At 36.0% G+C, this 22,001-nt stretch overlaps 1 protein-coding gene across 5 annotated transcripts in view; it reads left to right on the top strand.

Annotated features, from left to right (window-relative positions):
• The window catches only part of FGD4 (FYVE, RhoGEF and PH domain containing 4), a 228,058-nt gene that overhangs the window by 144,406 nt on the left and 61,651 nt on the right, over window positions 1-22,001 (top strand). For 2 of the 5 annotated variants that reach the window (XM_023725204.1, XM_023725203.1), the window contains exons 2-5: window positions 5,913-6,014; window positions 9,350-9,502; window positions 18,331-18,514; window positions 21,220-21,727. In XM_023725204.1, coding sequence (XP_023580972.1) covers window positions 18,423-18,514; window positions 21,220-21,727 — 600 coding nt within the window. In that variant the 5' untranslated portion in view covers window positions 5,913-6,014; window positions 9,350-9,502; window positions 18,331-18,422. The remainder of the gene's footprint in view (window positions 1-5,912; window positions 6,015-9,349; window positions 9,503-18,330; window positions 18,515-21,219; window positions 21,728-22,001) is intronic. The other 3 variants (XM_023725201.1, XM_023725202.1, XM_023725206.1) reach the window with 2 other exon arrangements.

The following is a 22,001-nucleotide window of genomic DNA, read 5'->3' as shown; positions in this document are numbered from 1 at the left end:
TATATATATATATATATATATATATATTTCCCTATTTCATGTAAGTCAGATCATACAATATTTGTCCTTTTATGACTGACTTGTTTCAGCGTAATATTTTCAAGGTTCATCCATGTCGTGGCATGCATCAAGACTTCATTTCTCTTTATGGCTGAGTAATATTCCACTGTATGTATATACCACATTTTGTTTCCACCTTTTGGCTATTGTGAATAGTGCTGCAGGGAATGTTGGTGTACAGATTTGCGTTTATGTCTTTTGTAAGACTCTTTTATATAATCATGTTCTTGAGCTATGCTGTGCACTCAACTTTCTTCTCAATTCCTAGTTTCTTCTTGTTCTAATCATACTGATAGATCCTTGCTACAGTTAAGTGTGCCACTTGGATATGCCTACATGTAAACTTACTCAATGACAGCACAAATCCGGAAGTTGTCACGCAGTTTGCACTTAAGTAACACTTCTGTGCAGGGCTGTACGGCACCTCACAACAGATGGTCAGCCAGAAAGTGGTGGAGCTGGAATTCTGACCCCTAGAGCCCACCCATGTGTAAATTGTTGTGATGTGTAATCTGCTACATAGCCAGCACTGTGGCCAGGGCCTCATCTGTAAGCTCCTGCTCAAATTGGAATTATAACAAATCTAGCAAGATGTGTTTCACTTCACTGTAGCAAAATTCTAACTTTAAGGAACGACAAACAATAGCATATTCTTTAGAAATGTTTATTATTTTCCTTTTCCTCCCTTCTGGATAGCAAAAAATCATTTAGTAAATAATTATGGAGCATGTTTCTGGGAATGTAAAATAAATTTTTCTAGCTTGTGAAAATTATCAATATTTAAAAATTTTTTTTTGTGTTTTTAGAGGCCATACATTGTCTTTATTGCATACACACATAGTTACATATATTTAAAAAAGATACATAGTTAAAGGTTGCCTTTGTAGTCTCTATTTTTACTCATCCACCTGTGAGACCTTTAAAAATGTTGAATATCTACAGTTAACTACCTTCAGGGTTTATTGTGAATTCGTATTGATTTTGAATTCTAAAAATTTCAAGCCATCATGCAGTACCTGACAGTATAACACTTAAATTTTAGGTAGTATTGGATGATGAGTCTGAAGCATTGGTAGCCTATAGTACATTTTAATTAGTGATTCTAGTAAATGTAAATAAAATTACAAAATTATATACTATAGTAAACTGAAATATTCAATCAGTTTCTGGATTTTATTTTCTTTTTTTGTGGCTGCTGTTTTTATCAAGATAAATATCTGAACATCTAGATAGTTACACAATTCCAGATGTTTACAAATCTGGGTTGTGAAGATTATTATTTGGGTAAAACTTTTTTTTTCTAGATATTTAAGACATATACAAATAACTTCGAATGATTTAAAATTTAGATAAAAATGAAAATGTTTGAAATTTTCTATAGACTAGACTTTAAAACAGCTCCGTATTTCCTTATTGTCAGAAGCTGTCAAAATTTAGAAAACGTTGCTCATGAAATAGGAACTAAGAATACAGGCAAATAAAGAGAAACTTGCCTAAGGCTTTTACAATGCTTTCATTCAAAAAATATTTATTAAGCATATATTATGTGACAGGTGATGTCCCTCGGATACATACGTAAATACAACAAATGTCACTGCCTTCCTGAAGCTTACATTCTAACCATCAGCAAACCAGAAAAACCAAACCCGTTGCTGCTGAGTGGATTCCGACTCATAGCGACCCTATAGAACAGAGTAGAACTGTCCCACAGGGTTTCCAAGGCTGTAATCTTTACGGAAGCAGATTGCCACATCTTTCTCCTGCGGAGTGGCTGGTGGGCTCAAACCACTGACCTTTTGGTTAGCAGCTAAGCGCTTAACCACTGCACACCAGGGCTCCTTCTAACCAAGGGAGGTGGACAATAAACAAAATAAATTATGTCGTATGTTTAAAAAAAAAAAAGACCAAACCCATTGCCATCAAGTTGATTCTGACTCATAGCAACCCTATAGGACACAGTAGAACTGCCCCATAGGGTTTCCAAGGAGCAGCTGGAGGATTCGAACTGCTGACCTTTCAGTTAACAGCCATAGCTCTTAACCACTGCACCACCAGGGCTCCATGTAGATTGTTAGAAGGTGATAACCAGTTGCCATGAAGTCAACTCCAACTCATGGTGACCTGATGTGTGTCAAAGTAAAACTGTGCTGCATAGGGTTTTCAATGGCTGATGTTTTAGAAGTAGATCGCCAGGCTTTTTTTCTAGAGAAGGTGATAAGTACAGTGGGGGAAAAAAGTATAAAGGGGGGCAAGAGTAGTAGTTATACTAAATAGGGTGGTCAGGATACTCCATGTTGACAAGGTGCATTTTGAACCAAGATTTGAATAAAACAGTTAGCCAGTGTTACGGATTGAATCATGTCCCCCAAAAATATGTGTTGTAAATCCTAATCCCTATACTTGTGGTTATAATCCCATTTGGGAATGGGGTCTCTTTGTTATGTTAATGAGGCCATATTAGTGTAGAGCGTATCTTAAATCAGTCTCTTCTGAGATATAAAAGAGATTAAACAAGCAAGTGAGAAGCAGAGATGGGGGAAGATAGATGCCACACTGCATGAAGATTGGCAAGGAGCAAGGAACAAGGACCTTCCCCCAGAGCCGAAAGAGAGAAAGCTTTCCCCTAAAGCCTGTGCCATGAATTGCACTTCTAGTCTCCTAAGGTATGAGAAAATAAATTTCTGTTTCTTAAAGCCACCCACTTGTGGTATTTCTGTTATAGCAGCACTAGATAACTAAGACAGCCAGCAGTTATCTAGGGGAAGAGCATGACAGCAGAGAACAGCTAGGCCAAAGGCCCTAAAACATGCTTGGTCTATTTGAGGAACTTTGAGGAGCCAGCATCAGTGGAGTGGAGTGATCAAGGGTCAGTAGTAAGCAATGAAGCCAGATCATGTAGAGCCTTGTAAGCCATGGTAGGACTTGATATTTTACTCTGAGTGAATGAGGAGCCATTGGAGAATTTTAAGTACAGGAGTGACATGATCTGATTTGGGTTTTAAAAGGATCATTCTGATCCTGGTTAAAAACTATAGCCTGTACTGGGGACAAGGGAAAGTTTAAGGGTAGTAGATGGAGGGTCTTGTGATTGGGTTAAGGTTATAGCTTAGGTCAAAGTAGCAGCAGTGGAGGTGGTGATGTGTGGTCATACTCTTAAAATATTTTTGAAGGTAGCACCAACAGGATATTCTGATAAACAGGATGTGGAGTGAGAGAGGACTGTATGTGCTTCCAAGGTTTTTTGCCTAAGCATAGATGAAGTTGCCGTTAACCAAAGCCCAAAAAAACCAAACCTGTTGCCATTGAGTTGAGTTGATTCTGACTTGTAGTGACCCCACAGGACAGAGTAGAACTGCCCCACAGGGTTTCCAAGGAGCAGCTGGTGGATTCAAACTGCCGACCTCTTGGTTAGCAGTCAAGCTCTTAATCACTGTGCCACCAGGACTCTGCCATTAACTAAGATGGAAACAAAAACTATAAAGGCAGTTGGTTTTGGATGAGGGTTTGGAGATGAGGAGTTCAGGTTTGGATATAGTGAGTGGACAGAGCTAATAATACTAGTGCAGATGCTAAATGGCAGTTGAGCATGTAAGTCTGGAGTAGAGATAGAAGTGTGGGAATCGCAGAATACTGAAGGCATGGAACTAGATAAGATCATCAAGCAAAACAAACAAGTCCTAAATCCAGAGGCACTTCAGCTTTAAGGAGCTTTAAATGTAACTTCTTGCCATGTTAGAGATAAGAAGAACTTCAAATTTCTTGATTTTTTTTCTTCATTAAACAAGACATGGTGCTTTTTAAAAATCTCTGCAATATGTATACTTGATGACTCTCATAGATTCTTTTTCATACAAGAAATCCACAAATGTATTTTCATTAAAAAGAATTAACTGGTATAGATGGTGTATGGACAGCAAAACATGAAAGTTCTCATTCATCTTCTCACCCCATCCTCAATTCCTAGAGTTAACAGTTTGTGTTATTACCTTCCATCCCTCTCAGTGCATTTATATACATTTGTTTCTTTTTTAAAACATGAGATTATACTGTACGTATTTTTTACAGCTTGTTGTATTTCATTTAAAAGTGTCTTGGAAATGTTCCCAATCTTATTTTTGTCTTTCTGTTTTTAACAGCTGCATATGTTCTATAATATTGTGTTGACTATTTATGTATATATATATACACATATCTTTAAACACACAGGATTAGTTCTGTAGATTAGATTCCTAGATTTCCTACATCAAAGGAACTTTTTTAAACTGTCCGTGAGATTTTTTTCCTCTAAGATCCCTTGTGGTTTGATTATTATTTTTCTGGAAAATTTATTATTTGACTCTAGAAGTTTGGGGAACTGCTTGGAATAGTGACCTGAAATAAATATCCCAGCTATGGCTTTGTTGCCCCTGGCAAGAGAGTTATAAACCATGAGTTTTATAGCCTTAGTGGCTTTATTTGTTAAAAAGGAAAAGTAAAGTTGATCTCTTAAATCAGGCGTTTTAGCTAGCACATGTTAAGATATGACTCCTGGCCCAAATCTGTGGGAAAAACAGCGGAGAGTTTTTGAAGGGCTGCCCTGGTGGCACAGTAGTTAAGAGTTCAGGCTGCTAACCAAAAGTCAGCAGTTCAAATCCATCAGCTGCTCCTTGGAAACTCTATGGGGGCGGTTCTACTCTGTCCTATCAACTTGATGGCAACGGGTTTGGTTTTTTGTTTTTTTTTTTTTTTTTTTTGGATAGGAAAAGACTGTTGAAAAGTATTGTTTTCTTGTAACAAATAGAGTATTTTACAGTGGAGAAAACTGGTTCACCTTACCAAGTGATCATGATTAACATTGCATGCGATAATTATGTTGCTACCATGCAGTGATATGATGCAATGAGATTACCTCTGTGGTATTTTTTTCCCTAAAACGTTCGTCTACTCATGAGAAAACACCAGGGAAACCCAATTTGAGAGACAGTCTACAAAATACTGGACCAATACTCTTCAAAAGTCCTAAAATCATGCAAGACAAGTAAAGACTGAGGAACTCTCACAGACTGAAGGACACTAAGGAGACAATAGCAGCTAAATGTAATGTGACATCCTGGATTGGATTCTGGAACAGGAAAAGGACATTAGTACAAAAATTGCTGAGATCTGAATAAAGTCTGTAGTTTAGTATTGTACCAATGTTAAATTCTCAGTTTTGATAAATATGACATGGTTATATTACGATGCTAACACTAGGTGAACCTGGGTGAATGGCATACGGGAACTCTTGTACTATCTTTGCTACTTTTCAAGTGTCTCTTTACCTCTGTACAAAGTGCTCTTAAGAATATTGTCTCTCCAAGAAAACTATTCCTGCCCTCTTAAATCCAAGTGATCCTCTTGTTCCAAAGGGTGGAGTCCAGCAAGATCTTTTGGGCTAAAACTTGATGTAGTTGGGAGAGAGATTATGAATAAGTGAGGCGATATAGCCATGGCTATAAGCAAGCCCATAAACCTGTCATCTGAGGTCGTAGACACCATGGCAAGAGGTCAGTCCTGAAGAATCAGAACTAAGTGGACTGTTCTTTAGAATGGACGGCCATAGAGAAAGTCCAATCTTAAGATGAGAAAGAACTGTTCCAGAAAGGTATGCAGACTAACAAAAAACAAAACAAGACCAGTAATCTTTGCAGGTGTCCACCACAAAATTTGCAAATAGGAGCCATAAGTCATGCTAACTAGTCAGAGGGAATATCTGCTACTCAGAATTATAAAACAGTTCATGACTATTAAAATACAAAAAAGACAGATGAGTGGAAGTTAAAACATTAATAGCTCCATAACTGCTATAATTGCAACTTCTCCAATTGGAACAGGAAACCTTATGCAGCTAAAAATGAGGCTGAACTAATGAAGAAGGTCTGAGGAGCCCCTGCAGCTAGCAAGTATCTAGACATTCTTACAGAAGATATGACTAGGTAAGGATAGGTGAGTAACCCAAAGACCCAGTGCAAAATGGGTTAGGACCAGTGACTAAAAAGATTATCAATCCTCACATAAAGAGGAAATAGTATTTATATGGAACCTCCCACCCCACTGCTAACAAAATACTGGAATTAGTTATATGTGTGCCCAAGATAACTTGCATTATAAGTCACTCCTATTCATTCCTCTTGATAATTTGGAATTTAAGAGGTTAATTAAATCAAAAGCTCTATTTATCATAGATAATGTAAAAATTCTTCAATGGGTTGGTCCATCTGGTTACAATTTTGGTTTCAAACCCCCATTATGCAGCTGGCACCGGAATAAACACTGTCTCCAAATGTGAGTAGAACAGGTCGGTCATAAACAAGCAAAAACAAGTTTTACTTTTTATGGCTAGTATTCAAGATGTTAGCAAAAGTATTTCATGTATTTCTTTTAGACAAACTTTTTTTTACCATGATGTGTTTGACTGAGGCCAGTGGTCAACAAATTTTGTCTATAAAGGGCCAGATATAAATATTTAAGGCTTTGTGGGCCACATACGGTCTCTGGTACATATTTGTCATTGCTTTTTTTTTTTAAACCTTTAAAATTTAAAACGCTTTAACAATGAAAAAAAGTGTTCTCTGTGTCCTTCACCACCTTTTCATGTTCCTTGATAGTGGCTGAAGTTTGGAGACTTGTCTTAAACAAAGATTTGAAATGAAATTTCTGGCTGTGGATTTATTGCCATTGGCAAAACATTTAAAATCATGACTTTTATCACTCTAATGGCTTTACTAAAAAATGGATGTGTAGTTGATCTCTTATTGCAGGCATTTCAGTATATTCATGGGGAATGTTCTCTATAAAACTTGTAAAACTCATCATACCCTGAAAGTTTGCTATCCAGAAACTTAACTACCTAAATAGTTTTTAAGGTCAAATTATTATTTATACAAGACATACTTTGTTTCTAAATAGACTATATTTATTAAATTAGTCTCTATTTTAAAATGTAACTGTGGTGATCTATTTTTAAACGACTCAGTATGTTTTCTCGTTTAACCCATTAACTGCCCCTTTTAATAGTTTTATTGCTGCTTGGATGTGTAAATAGACTATAAAGCTGCATTCTTGCTTCTGAAGGGTTTCATTTTACAGTTATGTTATAATATCTTTCTCTGGTTTGTGCCATGTTTGTATGCAAATAACTCGCTTCTTATATGTTTTTTTTGCCAACCGTGCCTTCTCTCCACAAGGTATTTTCATAAGCACACTATGCTAATGTTTTTTACAGCAACATGTAAAAAAATTAGCATATCACACTTACGAAAATACCAGGACGTTGTTGGCAAATGTAGAGCGTGCATTATTTGCATGAAAATACGGTAGTTGGGCTGTGGTAGGTCACTGTTTCTGCCCCAAGGCCAGCCTTTACTGGACTTCAGCAGGTGGCCTTTAGGATACTAAGCCATTCAATCACTGTGGAAAAATATCCTAATCCCCCACAAAAGGTTAATGGATTGGATTATATGCTGCAGATTTTAGGGGTATACTTTGCCTACTTCACACAGTTATTCTAAGACAGTAGATAAACTCACATATTTAAAGCTTTGAGCTTTTCTTCTGTTTACAATTTTAATAATGTTCTGTCAAATTGTTTTTTATAGCTCTTATGCTCAAGACCTTGTTTATGTTTGGCTAAACAATAGTTAATTCAGTTGGCAGATATGCAATTTTAGCAGAATGGTGTCTGATGAAAGCCCATTTAATTTGTTTTAACAGTGGCTCGCTAATCACATCTCAGATAATACTTGGAACTATTGGTATTTTTAAAGATATGTTTTAGCAAGAAAACTTAAAGGAGAACACAGAAGATAAAATAATAGTGTGTTTCTTAGTCATTGTTTAATAATCAGTTTCAATTAAAAGGATTTTTTTTACTCATTTTTAAAAGTTGATTGAGTTTTTATTTGCTTTTCTTATGTTTTTAAATAATAATTAAGGCCTTTTATCTCTGATAATTCTCCTTTTAGATATTTAGCTTCTGTAAAAATAAAACTCTTTGTTTCTTAACCAAATGGTAGTTTCTTAGATAGCATACGGGCTTAGTTTCCTACTACTTCCATACCAGTAATACCACAAGTGGGCGGCTTTAAAGAACAGAAATTTATTTTCTCACAGTTCTGGAGGCTGAAAGTCCAGAGGTTCTCGGCTGTGTCATTTCCTTCTGTGAGCCTCTCTTTTAGTTTCTGGTGATAGCCAGTGAGTCTTAGTATTTATTCCTCAGCATCTGTCTTCCCCTGTACGTGTCTCTGTGTCTATTGTGGTGTCTTTATACTTCAGACGTGATTAGGTTTAGGATCCACCCTACACTGTTATGACCTCATTCATATAACAAAAGAAAAATCCTATTTCCAAACAGGATTACATCTGCAAGTACAAGGGCCAGGAATTCAGTACATGTTTTGGGAAGACACAGTCTGATCCATACATATATATATATATATATATTGATTGAGTTATAGTGAATTTCCTCATATAAATTTTATTTTCTCCTAAGCAGAGTCCAGTCTATTGTTGACATCAACGTGTGACAATCATAAGAGAGGGAACTTTAATAAGTGTATAAGGAGAAAATATTGATATATGACTTCTTTTTAAAAATCTCTGAAATTCCACATGTAATTTCTTATATAGAAATTGAGCAGAAAATTGATCTATTTAGTGCTGTTGTAAAGATAATTTTGGGGTTTTAAATAAATGTGACAGTGTTATCTGAGTAATCTCACCATTCTTTCTTTGGAAAACCTGAGTCACTATTAGTTTATATCATGGAAATTGACATGAGACTGTGATTAAGCGTGCAGGCAAGAGATGTGTATTTATGTGATTTGTGTGTACATGTATTTGTCCATTCTTCTGGAGTCTTTAGGGCAGCTGTCATGTTAGCGCTCTCCTGCTTTATTCTTTTGAGTTGCTAGTTGACTGGAAGCTAGAAGGAACGCTTTTAAAGGATTAATGCTGGGGCCCTCCAGTCCTCTCCTTCACCTACATTGTAGCAGCTGCCTCCTGCCCTTTCTGTGGCCCTGCAAGAAGAGCATGCATGTAGCAATCTTCTGTCCTCATGCATTATGGTTTTAAAGGGTTTCTAAAGCACATGGAATGAAGTCTTTCCCAGGACAACTTGTCCAGGCCAGTGCATATGGGAAAAAATATTTCTATGCTCAGTCTTGTAACTGTAACAGTTTTTATTTTGTGAAGTCAGAAGAAATTTGATTCATGAGACAGAGTTGTGCTACAGCTCTGTATTTACCTGCCCTTTCTTTTTGACCTCTTACAGGCAGCAGTATCTGTCCAAAGATCATTATAGTTCCACCTTGTTCAACAAGCAGCACAACCACACTGGTTGATCAGAAGGTATCTGATGAAGAAGCTCAGGGAATAAATGGAAAAACGCCAGCGAAACACTCAGCTGCAAGTCCAAAGCCGCAAGGTATGCTTACTGTGGGTTTATGATTAGGGTGGGTGCTTGTTCACCATGAAGCCTGCCCAAAATGATGACCACTATGAAATAATTTTAAGCAATAACAGAGAGGAATTGCGTGCATTTATTTTTCAGAGAAGAGTCAATCCATGAACTTTCTCAGGCAGAGTTGAGTATTTGCTCAACTCCTGAAACACCTTGTACATTTCTCTATATGGTTCTTTTCATGTTGCCAAAATTGTTTGCATGTCCCCTTAATGGGACATGATAATCTTTTCATGCTTTATTTTTGACCTAGCACAGAGCCTAATTTACTCTGTGCATAGTAAATGGGTAACAAGCAAATCAGTGTTTGGAACTACTTTCAAAAAGTCTTTATGACTTGCTAGATGCCAGAGGATCTGTGAATTGGATAATTCTATAACAGCACTTAATGTATATCAAGAACCTAGTTTTATATTAGGGAACTGGGCTTGCAAAGGCCTTTTAAAAGCATCTACTCAAATTAAAAGTAGTTTTAAGCCATAAAAGAGAGGAATTGCCACTCTGTCCCTCAATGGGGAGAAGAAAATAGAGGGGAGAAGAAAAAAAAAGATAATGGTGGGAAGCTTCAAATGTTGTTGTTATTCAGTGACCATTTTCTTTTACAAAGAAATTTTGGGTGATCTGGGTATAACTTTGAGAAAAATTGTAAATTTTGATGATAGAGAGCAAGGCTTTTTGAAATGTAACACAGAAGCTTAAACTACATGATGATTTAATGTAGTTTCTTCCTAATGAATTTTTATTTATAATGAATGCTGAACATCCAGCCAGCAAACAATATTGGGCATTTTCAGAATTACTTACTTTGAAAAAAATCAATTTCTATTTTGTTTGTTTTGGATTCATTTTAGTCTGCTGTTCTTGCCAAAAAAAAAAAAAAGTATTACAGAGAATTCATTATAAAAGAGTTGGTTGTATTCCTTAAAGTCCTTACATTTTAAGGTTTTCTGAAAGAGATCTTTAAAACAGGTTTAAAATGGAATCTTCTTGATTATGGGATATTTGAGTATCTTTTTGTTATCACCATTAGCTATATTCATTTTAATTTCCTAGTTAGTTTTTAGTTACATTAGTGCTAGGGAGTTCACGAGTACCAGTAGTAATAACCCAAATTGTGGTAAAAACAAAGCAAAGCAAAACATGATATAAAACCAAATTTAACATAAACTATTATCTTAAAATTTGTCATTCTAATGCTATCTAACATGCAGCTTTTATTTAGTAATGGTAGTGGTGATGGTGGCAGTGTCATGGCGTATGACTTATCAAACAAGGTCAAATAATTTGTACTTCAAATGAGTAGCCCATTCAAAAGTTTATAGCCTTTTGTCCGTACTACTCCCTATGACATTGATATGAATGTAAATGTAAGAATTTTTTTTAACGTAATTTAAGCCATTTTATTTACAAATTACAAAATTCTATCTTGCTTATTAGACCTGAGTTGACAAAGACCAAATATGAGATAAGAATATAGAAAAGGAATTCAGTTTAAGTTTATGTAATTGCCTAGATCAACAGCAAGAATTTCATTATTTAAAAAGCCTTTTTTTGAAGATGCTTTGCATTACTTCGTTGTTTTTCATAGCCAGTGTTTTGAGATAAATTATAGCAGTGTTCTTCCTGAGCTTCCATGTGCCAAATTAATCCCATTCTGTAGGGAGACAACACTTGATCTCATTTTTACTGTTTTACAGGCATTTCAAGTCAATACATTGATAATATTTAAATGTGTATTTACTTCCTATCTTGAACTTGGATCAGGTATATATAATTTTATAAAACTGCTGGGAACCTTTCCCAATATTAAATAAATGGTACTTTATACATCTTTTTCAAAATACTCTCACTAGTTTGTTTTCTGACACCTCTAACTAAAATTTCAACCCCACCCTCAATCCTGACATTTCATATTCTCCCATCCCTACTTTATTTTTTCGCATTCATGACAATCTAACCTACTATATAGTTTACTCATCCATCTTGGTTTTTTCTGCCTTTTGAAATGCTACACCCCCAGCACATAGCAGGCCTTCAGTAACGCTTGAGTAAATTTCTGCCACATCCTGTAATTCACAGGACAGCCACAACAGCAAAGAATTATCCTGTCCAAAATGTCGATAATAAGAAACCAAGAAACCCTGATCTGGATCCTAAAATGAACACGTAATTAAGTCTTTTTTCCCCCCTCATATGGAGTGTTAATGAGAACATAAGTACAATTTATTCTGGAGAGTTTAAAAGGAGAGACAGTATTGAATATTTTTCTTTGTGGTGATGATGTTAGTAATGTGTTCGGAACAATGTAAGGTTATATATATGTTTATTAATTACCAACAAATATTAATTAAACATTTCTGAATTATTTATGATTTTAAAAGGGGAAAGAGTTAAAATTTAAATCAGAGATAAGTTTACATTTTAATCTTTATTGGAAAATGTAGATTCTGAAATGGTTTTGTTCAATAGAGAGTTTATTTTGCATCAGCTTCAGAAAATACCCTCAGGCTCTGGAAAACAATGGTTTATTCACTTCATACCAATCCTACCAGTCAGTACAAACAAATAAATTACTGAGCAACTTGCAACATAAGTCTTTCTTTTTGTTCACCACATGTAATACTGGCCTATTTCCTGCCATGCTAACTGTAACTTAAAATAGCTTCCTTCACAATTATAGCTAATAGTTCTTTTTCTCTTAGGAACGTTGATCTGCAATGATCTGCAACGTTCTCCACATGTTGATTAAATACCATCACTTCTCAGTCATTAAATCTAAATGTTTTAAAATTTTTCATGAACTTTGAAGGCTGTATTTTTGTTGAGTAATTTATGTAAATTTAGAGTACTCAAACCTATGTCATTTGCTTCTAAAGCAAAGCAATCCACGTGTAATGATCAATTCATTAAAAAGTGTGATATGTTATAAATTTATAAAGCCTTAATATATAGCCAGCTTTTGCTTTTTCATAGTAATCAAAATAAGAGTAATTGAAATCTACTGGTAATCCCAAAACACAAACTGGCAATTAGTTTCTCTTTTCATTCTCAAATAATCATTTTGCACAGACTTGGGAATGTTTGAATAATTAAATTGTTTCATTCTGTTTACTCTCTGCAGGATTGGCTGTAATAAACATCATTTGATTTATAGTCAAATAAGCATAGTGGTTAAGAGCTATGGCTGCTAACCAAAAGGTCAGCAGTTCAAATCCACCAGGCACTCCTTGGAATCCCTATGGGGCAGTTTACTCTGTCCTTCTAGGGTCACTATGAGTCAGAATAGAGTCGATAGCAACAGGTTTGGTTTTTTTTGGTTAGGTATCTCAAACTTAGCATGCCCAAAACTGAGCTCCTGTTCATCTTTCCAGAATTTGCTCTGTCCACCTTGCCAGATGATGACAACTCCATCCTTCCAGTTTTTCAGGCCAAAGCTTCCAGGGATTCTCGGCTCTTTCTCTCACACCTCACCTTTAATCTGTCAGGAAATCTACCTTTAAAATATTTCTCCCTATCATTTCTATTGGTATGGAATCCAGCTATTTCTCACTACCTCCTTCTAAGCAATATATCTCTCACCTGGATTTCTGCAATAACTGCCTAACTGTTCTCCCTGCTCCTACTTTCCCTCTACATTCTCAACAACATCAGCCAGAGCAGTCCTGTTGAAATTTAAGTCATGATTTCACTCCTCTGCTCAGACTCTGCAGTGGCTTCCCATTTCACTCAGTCAGAATCCTTTCAGTGGTCACAAGACTCTACCCTCTGAACCCAACACGTACTGTGCACCTTGCTAATTCAGCTTCAGTCACAGTGGCCTCCCAGTCTCAGGACATCTAGCTTTCCGTCTACCTGGTGGAACAATCTTCCCCAGATAACTCCTCAACTTAACTTGCTCAAATCACAAATTCTTAAAGAGGCCGTCTTTGAACATCCTATTTAGTATTGCAGCCTACCCTTCCCTGGCACTCTTGTGCTCTGGATTCTCTTTGCTTGCTCCTTTTTTTTTTCTTTTCCTCTAGCACTCACCATCTTCTGATACAAGATTTACTTATTAACGATGCTTTTTAAAATCATCTTTCCTTCTGTTCATTAATATACTCAAGTGCCTCTAACTTAATAGGTATTTAATAAATATTAGTTGAATTAAGGAAAAAGTGTAAGAATTTCTCTAAACCTGGTGCCATCGAGTTGATTCCAACTCATAGTGACCCTATAGGACAGAGTAGAACTGCCCCATAGAGAGTTCAAAGTTGTAATCTTTATGGAAGCAGACTGCCACATCTTTCTCCCTCGGAGTCACTGGTGGGCTCGAACTACTGACCTTTCAGTTACCAGCTGAACACTTAAACATTGTGCCACCAGGGCTCCTTAAGAATTTCTCTAAAATATATATTTTGGAAATACCAAATTCTCTAAAGTGGTTTTATCAATTTATACTCCCACTCAAAATGTATGAGTGCTCACCTTGCTAATGTCAAATTATTGATCCCTAGAACCAATATAGTATTGGAAGAAAGAAAAATTTTAAATGAATAATTGATTGAAATATCAGAAAATAAAAAACAATGATTGGAGCTTCAGGGTTTTTCCCTTCTTATAGTCTCTAATAAGCAAAAAAAACCAAACTCGTTGCCGTCGGGTTGGTTACGACTCACGTTGACCCCAAGTATTACAGAGTAGAACTGCTCCATAGGGTTTTCTTGGCTGTAATCTTTATGGAACCAGATCACCAGGCCTTTCTTCTGCAGTGCCATTCAGTGGGTTTGAACCTTCAACCTCTAGGTCAATAGTTGAGCGCAAAGCATTTGTGCTGCCTAGGGACCTTAGTCTCTGATACCAGTCTTAAAACTATGGTTTTAGGATATTGCCTACAATGTATGATTTCCTTTTTCCCTATTGTAGAACTAGATTTGGAGGGGAAAAATCATTTTAAACGTTGATATGTCGTGTATTTTCTGAGAGCATTGATTTTTTTTTAATGCTAGCTTTTAGTTATGTTTTGTTGTTGTCGTTTGTATTTTTTTAGTTTCAGCATAGATTTTCAACAATCTGGATGTTTACATGTAAGGGGGGTAGGTTACTTTTTTTACTGGTCCTTTCCAATTTATGATCATATATGCTCTCAGTTACACATCATATTTAAGAGGATTGATAGCTATTATAGTAATTTTAAAGAAATAATAGCAAATAGTTTCCCATTTTGCATCCAGGGCAGACATTGCTAATTTATCTTCCCAGTGAGCCTAGACTCTCAAATTCTTTTCGATACAACAATAACTGATCAGAGTTACCCTTGCCATTTCTTAGTAAAAGTAATCAATGACTCTGATATCAGAAGTTGCCAGTGAAAAATCCATTTTATAAGTACACATAAACATACATACACATCCATTATTGGTCTTTCATTTTTGTTGTTTATTTGGAAATAGAGTTTCGAATTGAAAACATGGGAACGAGAGATACGTGAAAGATTATAGGGTGACAGAATACTAACTGTGTGAAGGGAGAAGAGGAGACTGAATTTGGCAGATGGTATATAGTACAATCATCTGGGCTTTGTAAAGTGATTGTATAAAGGGGAGTAATGTTAGTGGAGGGAGGAGCTTCCCCTTTGGATTGTGCATCCACAAGAGCGAGACCTATGCCTATCCACAAAGCTTAGAACACTGTCTGGTAGATTATGATTAGTATTTATTTGTGGAATGAATGATTCTGAAATGAATGAAGAATGGTGTTACCATTAGTAGAAATAGGGAACAGAGTACAGAAGGAGGAGCTAGTTTGCAGAGGGAAAAAAATAATAAGTTGAATTTCAGACATAATGAACTGGAGGTACCAATAGAACACCCAGGAGAGCATTTGGGAATGCTAACCCCCATAGTGTAAAAGAAAGATCAAAAATGGTGAGGGGGTGAGTGAGTGAGTGATTGGGGGGCTGAGGGGACTTATCCTTAGAGACACTAACGGGAAAGCAGTGACACAGCTGATGTTTACAAGGGGGAAAATGGTAAAAGAGAAGATAAGTCTTTGTAGTAAAACCCCTAGAGAACATTTAGGGGACAGAGAAGGAAAATGATGAGTTCTTAGAGATATAAAGGGTGAATGCAGTTTGGTTGGTTTCCCAGAAGCTAAGAAATGTGGCCATGAAAAGAAATTTAGTTTCAATAATTTGAGATACCTGTTTCTTGGTTGCTGCTAGTATTATTGTTTTTAGATACAAAGTTTTGAACTGAATCATGAGATTAGGGTTTTATTTTGGAATTCTATTTTTAGCACTGTAAGTAAATAGTATTGAAGATATATTTCCCTTTGAATTCTGCATTAGATGTTCCTAGTTGTTACTGCTTATCTTTGGGAGCTGAAAGAATGATTTTCACTAGTCAGTTATATCTTTTGAACAAATTGTGCATTATTTTTGTAATACCACTAAGTGATTAACAAACAAAACGGCAGAATTTTCCTCTAGGACAGTTTCTGAAACTATAGCCATTCGTATACCATCTTGAGATTGTTTACCATATCTACTTACCATTTGTACTCTTTTATTTAAAATGTATAGACTCTTCACTGATTTACTATACATTTGGATTATCTCCCATGTATGGAATTATCTCCCATAGCTATCTCTATGTTTCTGCAATACCCGTGTACCCAATGCCCATCTTTATCACCATCACTAAACTCTCCCCATGGGAATATGAGATCCTTGATGGTGCATTAATTAATTCCTTTTTGTATTCAACAAATATGACTCAACTGCCCATAGTTGCCAAACACTGCAGGTAGTCACTGTAATTGTGATCAAAACCTACATGTTCCTTATTCTTATGGAACTCCTGCTCTGTGGGGGAGAAAAATTTTAATCTATAGTGCATTTATTATTTTATTACCAAGTTACTATTATTTCATAATATCTATGACTATTTAATAATTATTATGCAATACATTAATATAAGCACTTTGAAGAAAAAGTACGTAGTGCTGTGAAACAGTTTAAGAGAAGAGCAAAACATAGTTTGGGAAGATTGGTGAAGTCCTCTGAGAACTGACAGGTTGAGGCATTTATTTGAATCTTTTGAGCATCTAGCACAGTGTCTGGCACATATAAATAAGGAATAAATGTTCAATGAGTAAATTCTAGATAGATGGATGAGTTGTTTTATAATAGTCTTAGCACATAGAATTCTAAGAACATATTCACTTGCTTCTTTTAATATTCTAATTAGGAGTGTTGAAATTAGTCCTAATGTTAAAAAAAAAAAATTGGAAAGGGCTTTTCCTTGTTTACTACTTTAACATACTGGTGTTTTAGACAGGAAATTTCTCCTTAAAATTAACAAATATCACACTTACAGAAGCCTCTTCCTTCCCTATGGATACTATATTAACAATCCCCCTGAACATCTTGGAACTTAATGTCATTTTCATAAAAAGAGACATCATTTTTTCACTGAGATTATTTTTCTGTTTCTGTGTAAAGGGAATTAAGCTAATTAATTGCTCTACTTGCTAGTTCATTGTGATATTTTGTCTTCTCTGTAATTGATAACTGATGCAGAAATTATGAAATCTAGGCCAGTGAGCATCAGGCAACTGTCAGCTGGCTGAGTTTATAAGACAGATAACTGAAAACCAGAGTAACCAGCTCGGGAAAAATGGGGCATGTAGTTAGGAGGAGACATGGTTCCCAGCCCTATTCCAGGAAGGGAGGAGAAGGGTTAAAAAGAAATAAATAAAAAGAAAAAGAAAATGATCTATTTGATGTTAAACTGGTTATAGAAGAATAGATACATATTATAATCTTTTACCCAGAGTGTTAATCTTACAGAAAACTGGTAACTGGTTTTCAGAAGTGAAATAATTCCTGTATTAAGCACTTGTGGCATATTATATTTTCTCTTCTGCTGTAGCTTTTAGTATTTAATAATGCAAGAAACTGCAACACAAGGATCTATTCCTATTTTATTAACTGAGTGAAAGTCTTTTAGTAAGCAATTGATTTGTGGTATGTTATTGATGCAAGCCTGCTATATAATGTGGCAGATAACAATAATAGAACTTCTATCTTCTTCCTTTACTGGATTTATGATAAGAAGTAGTGCTGATAGTGGAAGGAAGTGGAATCTGGCTACCAGTCAAAAATCAGAGTAGCCTTTTTTAGCGTGGGCCAGTTATTTACCTGGGGTAAAAATACAAATAATGGTACCTACCTAAGAGAACTGTGAAGTATGAAATTTCATCTAAGATCAAATTAGATAAGGTGCTTTTGTTAAATGGAAAGCTGTTGCAAAATGCAACATTTTATTACTGTTGTTGCTGTTTTGTTGGCTTTTGTGCTTAACTCAGTAGCTCTTGATTCGGGTGTATTCATTGTCACTCTGTTATTAAAATATCTATTTTTTAGCAAGCAATATGTCACTAGGATTTAGTTTCAAACTTAGCAACTTCTTTCCCATTTAGAGGAATAACTGCTATATTATCTCTAATAGAGTCAGGAATGCTACAGCTGTCTGTAGATCCCTGGGTGTTTAATAATGCCATATGTAAAATGAACTAAAATTAAAAGAACCACTTAAATCTTGGAGACGGAATTTTCATGGGACAAAGAGTAGATGTCCAAAATAATGATAAAGTTCCCTTGGTGGAGGTTCAGTGCAAATTTGAGAGAGCCCCCTCTACAAAAGTTTGATAATGCTAAAGATTTTTTTACACTCCTAACGCCAGAATTTTATTGTTAAAGAACAAAAACATCAGTGAAATACTGAATTCTATTAACTGTTTTTCTACAGTGCCTCCAAAGCCATTACATCTGCGGAATTCACCTTCATCCAATATACACCAAACCCCCAGGCATAAAGCTTTATCTGGTGCAAAACCAAGGATGGAGGAAGCTAAACCTGCCTCTGCTTCTTGTGTCTCAAAAGAAAAACCCAGTAAGGTATCAGATCTCATCAGCCGTTTTGAAGGAGGCAGGTAAGAGTTCATTTACAATGGGAGAAGACAAAGGGAAGAAAAAAGCTGATTTTTAAAAAAGATGATAGAGTCATAGATTTTTTAAATCAAAAAATATAATCTCTTAATGCCATTAGATTCAGTAGGCCTGTAGAAGGAGTGAATTTTTAAAAGAAATTACTTACTCTTGCTCTAATATGAATTATCACTTTCTATATCTTACCAATGTGCAGCACTCTATACCACCAGCTTTTTTATTAAATTGTGTTCTTTTCTGCATACGTGCTGGCTCTTGTTTATTGGTTTGTTTGTTTGTTTTCTCCTGCATCTGTGGATGTCACTCTGTGTATGTCACTACATGTCTGGATCTCTGGATTGGAGGGGTAGGGAAGTTTTCTCTATCTCTTCGTTTCTCACTGTGCATATTTGTGTACATGACTCCTGTTGGCTTGTCCTGTCCCTGTGGCCCTCTCTTCTTTCTGACCCATTTTATTCTATGTGAGTCTTCTACACCTGTTCTGTCCCTACTGCCCCTCTCTCCATGCCCCTACCTTCTGGTAGGTTTTGTGAAGAGATAGTGCCAGTAGCAAAATACTTATATTTATTAGATATATTTTTATATTCTTTAGCCCTAATGTGTAAAAAAAGTAGGTGAAATGTTTATTTTTCACTTAAAAAAAAAAACCCACATAAGTTGTTTTTCTACTTATTTGACCCTCAATGTTTTTTTTCTTAGAAGTTCTTTGACAGAAAGAATTTCCATCACTGATTTAAATAAAATTTTTAAAAGGATTTAATTTTCTTGGTCACTAAAGTCTAATGTATAGTTAAACAGAATGTATATAAGTTCACTTTCATCCTTGAAGCCAAATATTTCCATTCATTCCAGTGTAATAATTGAGTATGGTTTCCCATTAGGTGATTTTATTATTTACTTGCAGAATTTATTGTTATTTATGAAATTGATTATAGTAGTTCTTGGAAATACTTTCAGAATTTTTTTAAAATCTAAACTTTTGGAAATTGTGACCAGACATGAAACTGCAGTGTCCCTAATTTAATGGACTATATATAGTAACAAATTCTAGAGAAAAGTAATTCAGAACCCTATCTTCACTTCTAATCAATTAATGGGAACTTCAGTCATACATATTTAAATTTCAACATCTCCTCCTATGAAGTAGAATTTATGATACCTTTCGTATCTTAAAGTATAGTGATCTTTACTAGAATGATTTAATATGACAGGCTAGAGCCCCAGTCCCCATCCATAGGCATATGCCAGAATCTGTATCCACAGATTTGAAAGGATGAGTACTCTAATACCCACCATTTTGGTACCCCATTCTTCACACTGTTTTGGGTTCCTCTCTATAGACAATATATACAATAATCTTATCCCACTTATTTATTTTTTTGTAATTTATTTTTGTTGTTGAGAATATACACAGCAGAATATACACCAATTTGACAATTTCTACATGTACAATTCAGTGACATTGATTACATTCTTCAAGTTGTGCAATTATTCTCACCCCCCTTTCCAGAGTTGTTCCTCCCCCATTAGCATACACTCACTTCCCCCCAAGGTTCCCATCTAATCTTTTGAGTTATTGTCAGTTTGATCCCATATAGATAGATCTTAAAAGAGCATAATTCTCAAGGCAGACATTCTTTGCTGGATAAGCTAAATTACCATCTGGTTTAAAGATTATCTCAGGGCAATAGTTTCAGGGGTTCATCCAGCCTCTGTGGCTCCAGAAATTCTGGATTCCATGGGAATTTTAAATTCTGTTCTACATTGTCCCCCTTTTGATCAGTCTGATCCCACTTATTAATGTAATACTCTTTCAAGTGTCAGACTCAAAGTCATTTTTTGCTGCAAAGCTTGAAGGTTTGGTCTGAGGGGAGAGGATGAAAGATATTTGGAATAGTCTGCCTATTACTGCAATTTATCTATGACACTTCAAGCAAGTTTGTTCTCAGTGTAGAGAGAGTATAATGTAATCCTTTTGTCAAGTCTAGTGAAGGAATGATACTCTGGCAGAGTCCATTGCCAATACAAAAAATAGTTATGTTTTTAGTGAGATATTACCAAAAGGAACTGGCCTTAAAAAGCGTCTTGAGTGTGTGAATTTTGCCTTGTGTCTGTAGGACTTTAGTGAGAAGTTTGTATTTCCTCTTGAGTAATGTCCATGTGCCTGCAGTGTAGCTCTCGGTTTTAACCTGTCTTCACAGCTTAAACTAGCACCTTGTGGATGGAGGGAGATTCACCAGGAAGAACCAGTGTCTTTCAGAGTGAGATATAGTCAGGATGGTCATAGAAGATCCTACCATACTGCTATTAAGACCTTATCCCTGTAACATAGTTTGCTTTGTGCAATAATCCAAGTAATGCTGTTTAAATAAGATGAGTGATTTGGTGGATGCATTTGGAGTAAATGGATTTTATTTTTTACAGTGGCTTCTTCAATTTTTTGTTTGTTTGCTTTTTGAGAGTAAGAGAGACTAGGAGAGACTTCAGAAATTAAGAAATAAATATCAATTTCCTACAGAATTGAGCATTGGTTTTTCCCAAGGACACTGTATGACTTGACATCCACAACACAGGAGGAATCTGCTTAGTATTGCTAAGTTCAACCCTTTCCAGCTGGAATAAGTTTATCTTTATTCTAGAAGTTTTCCATGCAAATGTTTTCATGCTTCCTTTGTATTTTATTTTGTAGCACATTATCAAATTACAGTGATTTGAAGAAGGAACCTGCTGTAAGCCTAAATGCTCCTAGAACCCTGGGAAGGTATGGACTGACAACCACACCTCAGCAAAAACTCCTCTCCCAGCACCCACTACAGAAGCAGGGAAATGATACAGATCAAACTCAGGGTGTACAGACTTGTGTGGCCAATGGTGTAATGGCAGCACAGAACCAGATGGAGTGTGAGGAGGATAAAACAGCCCCCCTTAGCCCAGATACTTCTATTCAAACTTCCGAACCATTGCTTGATACAAACTTGGTGAATGGAGAAAGAGATGAAACTGCCACAGGCCCTGCATCACCCACAACAAATAACTGTGATGGAAATGCTTCTGACAGTAACTGCAGGACTCCTAATACAGACCCCGAGCTCACACTGGAAGAAGGCAGGGCAGAAGCAGAAGCCAAGGTCCAAGAGAGGGAAAATGGAGAATGCCCTTTGGAACTGGAACAGCTAGATCAGCACCATGAGATGAAGGTAAAGTATGAGGCTGTGACTTATAAATAGGGGGAAGCACTGCCTATTCTGTTGATATTTTAAAACTGTTTTTGCTATTGAGTCAGTTCAACTCATGGCAAGAACTGCCCTCCGTAGGGTTTTCAATGGCTATAGTCTTTCAGAATTAGATTGCCAAGCCTTTCTTCCAAGGCACCTCTGGGTAGATTCGAACCTCCAGCCTTTCGGTTAGTAACCGAGTGCTTAACCATTTGTGTTTACCTAGGGACTCCCTTTATTTCACAGCATCCATGAA

This window comes from Trichechus manatus, unplaced genomic scaffold (genome assembly GCF_000243295.1).
Source record: "Trichechus manatus latirostris isolate Lorelei unplaced genomic scaffold, TriManLat1.0 scaffold00292, whole genome shotgun sequence".
NCBI classification, from domain to species: Eukaryota; Metazoa; Chordata; class Mammalia; order Sirenia; family Trichechidae; genus Trichechus; species Trichechus manatus.
This window is presented reverse-complemented; position numbering and strand designations above follow the sequence as displayed.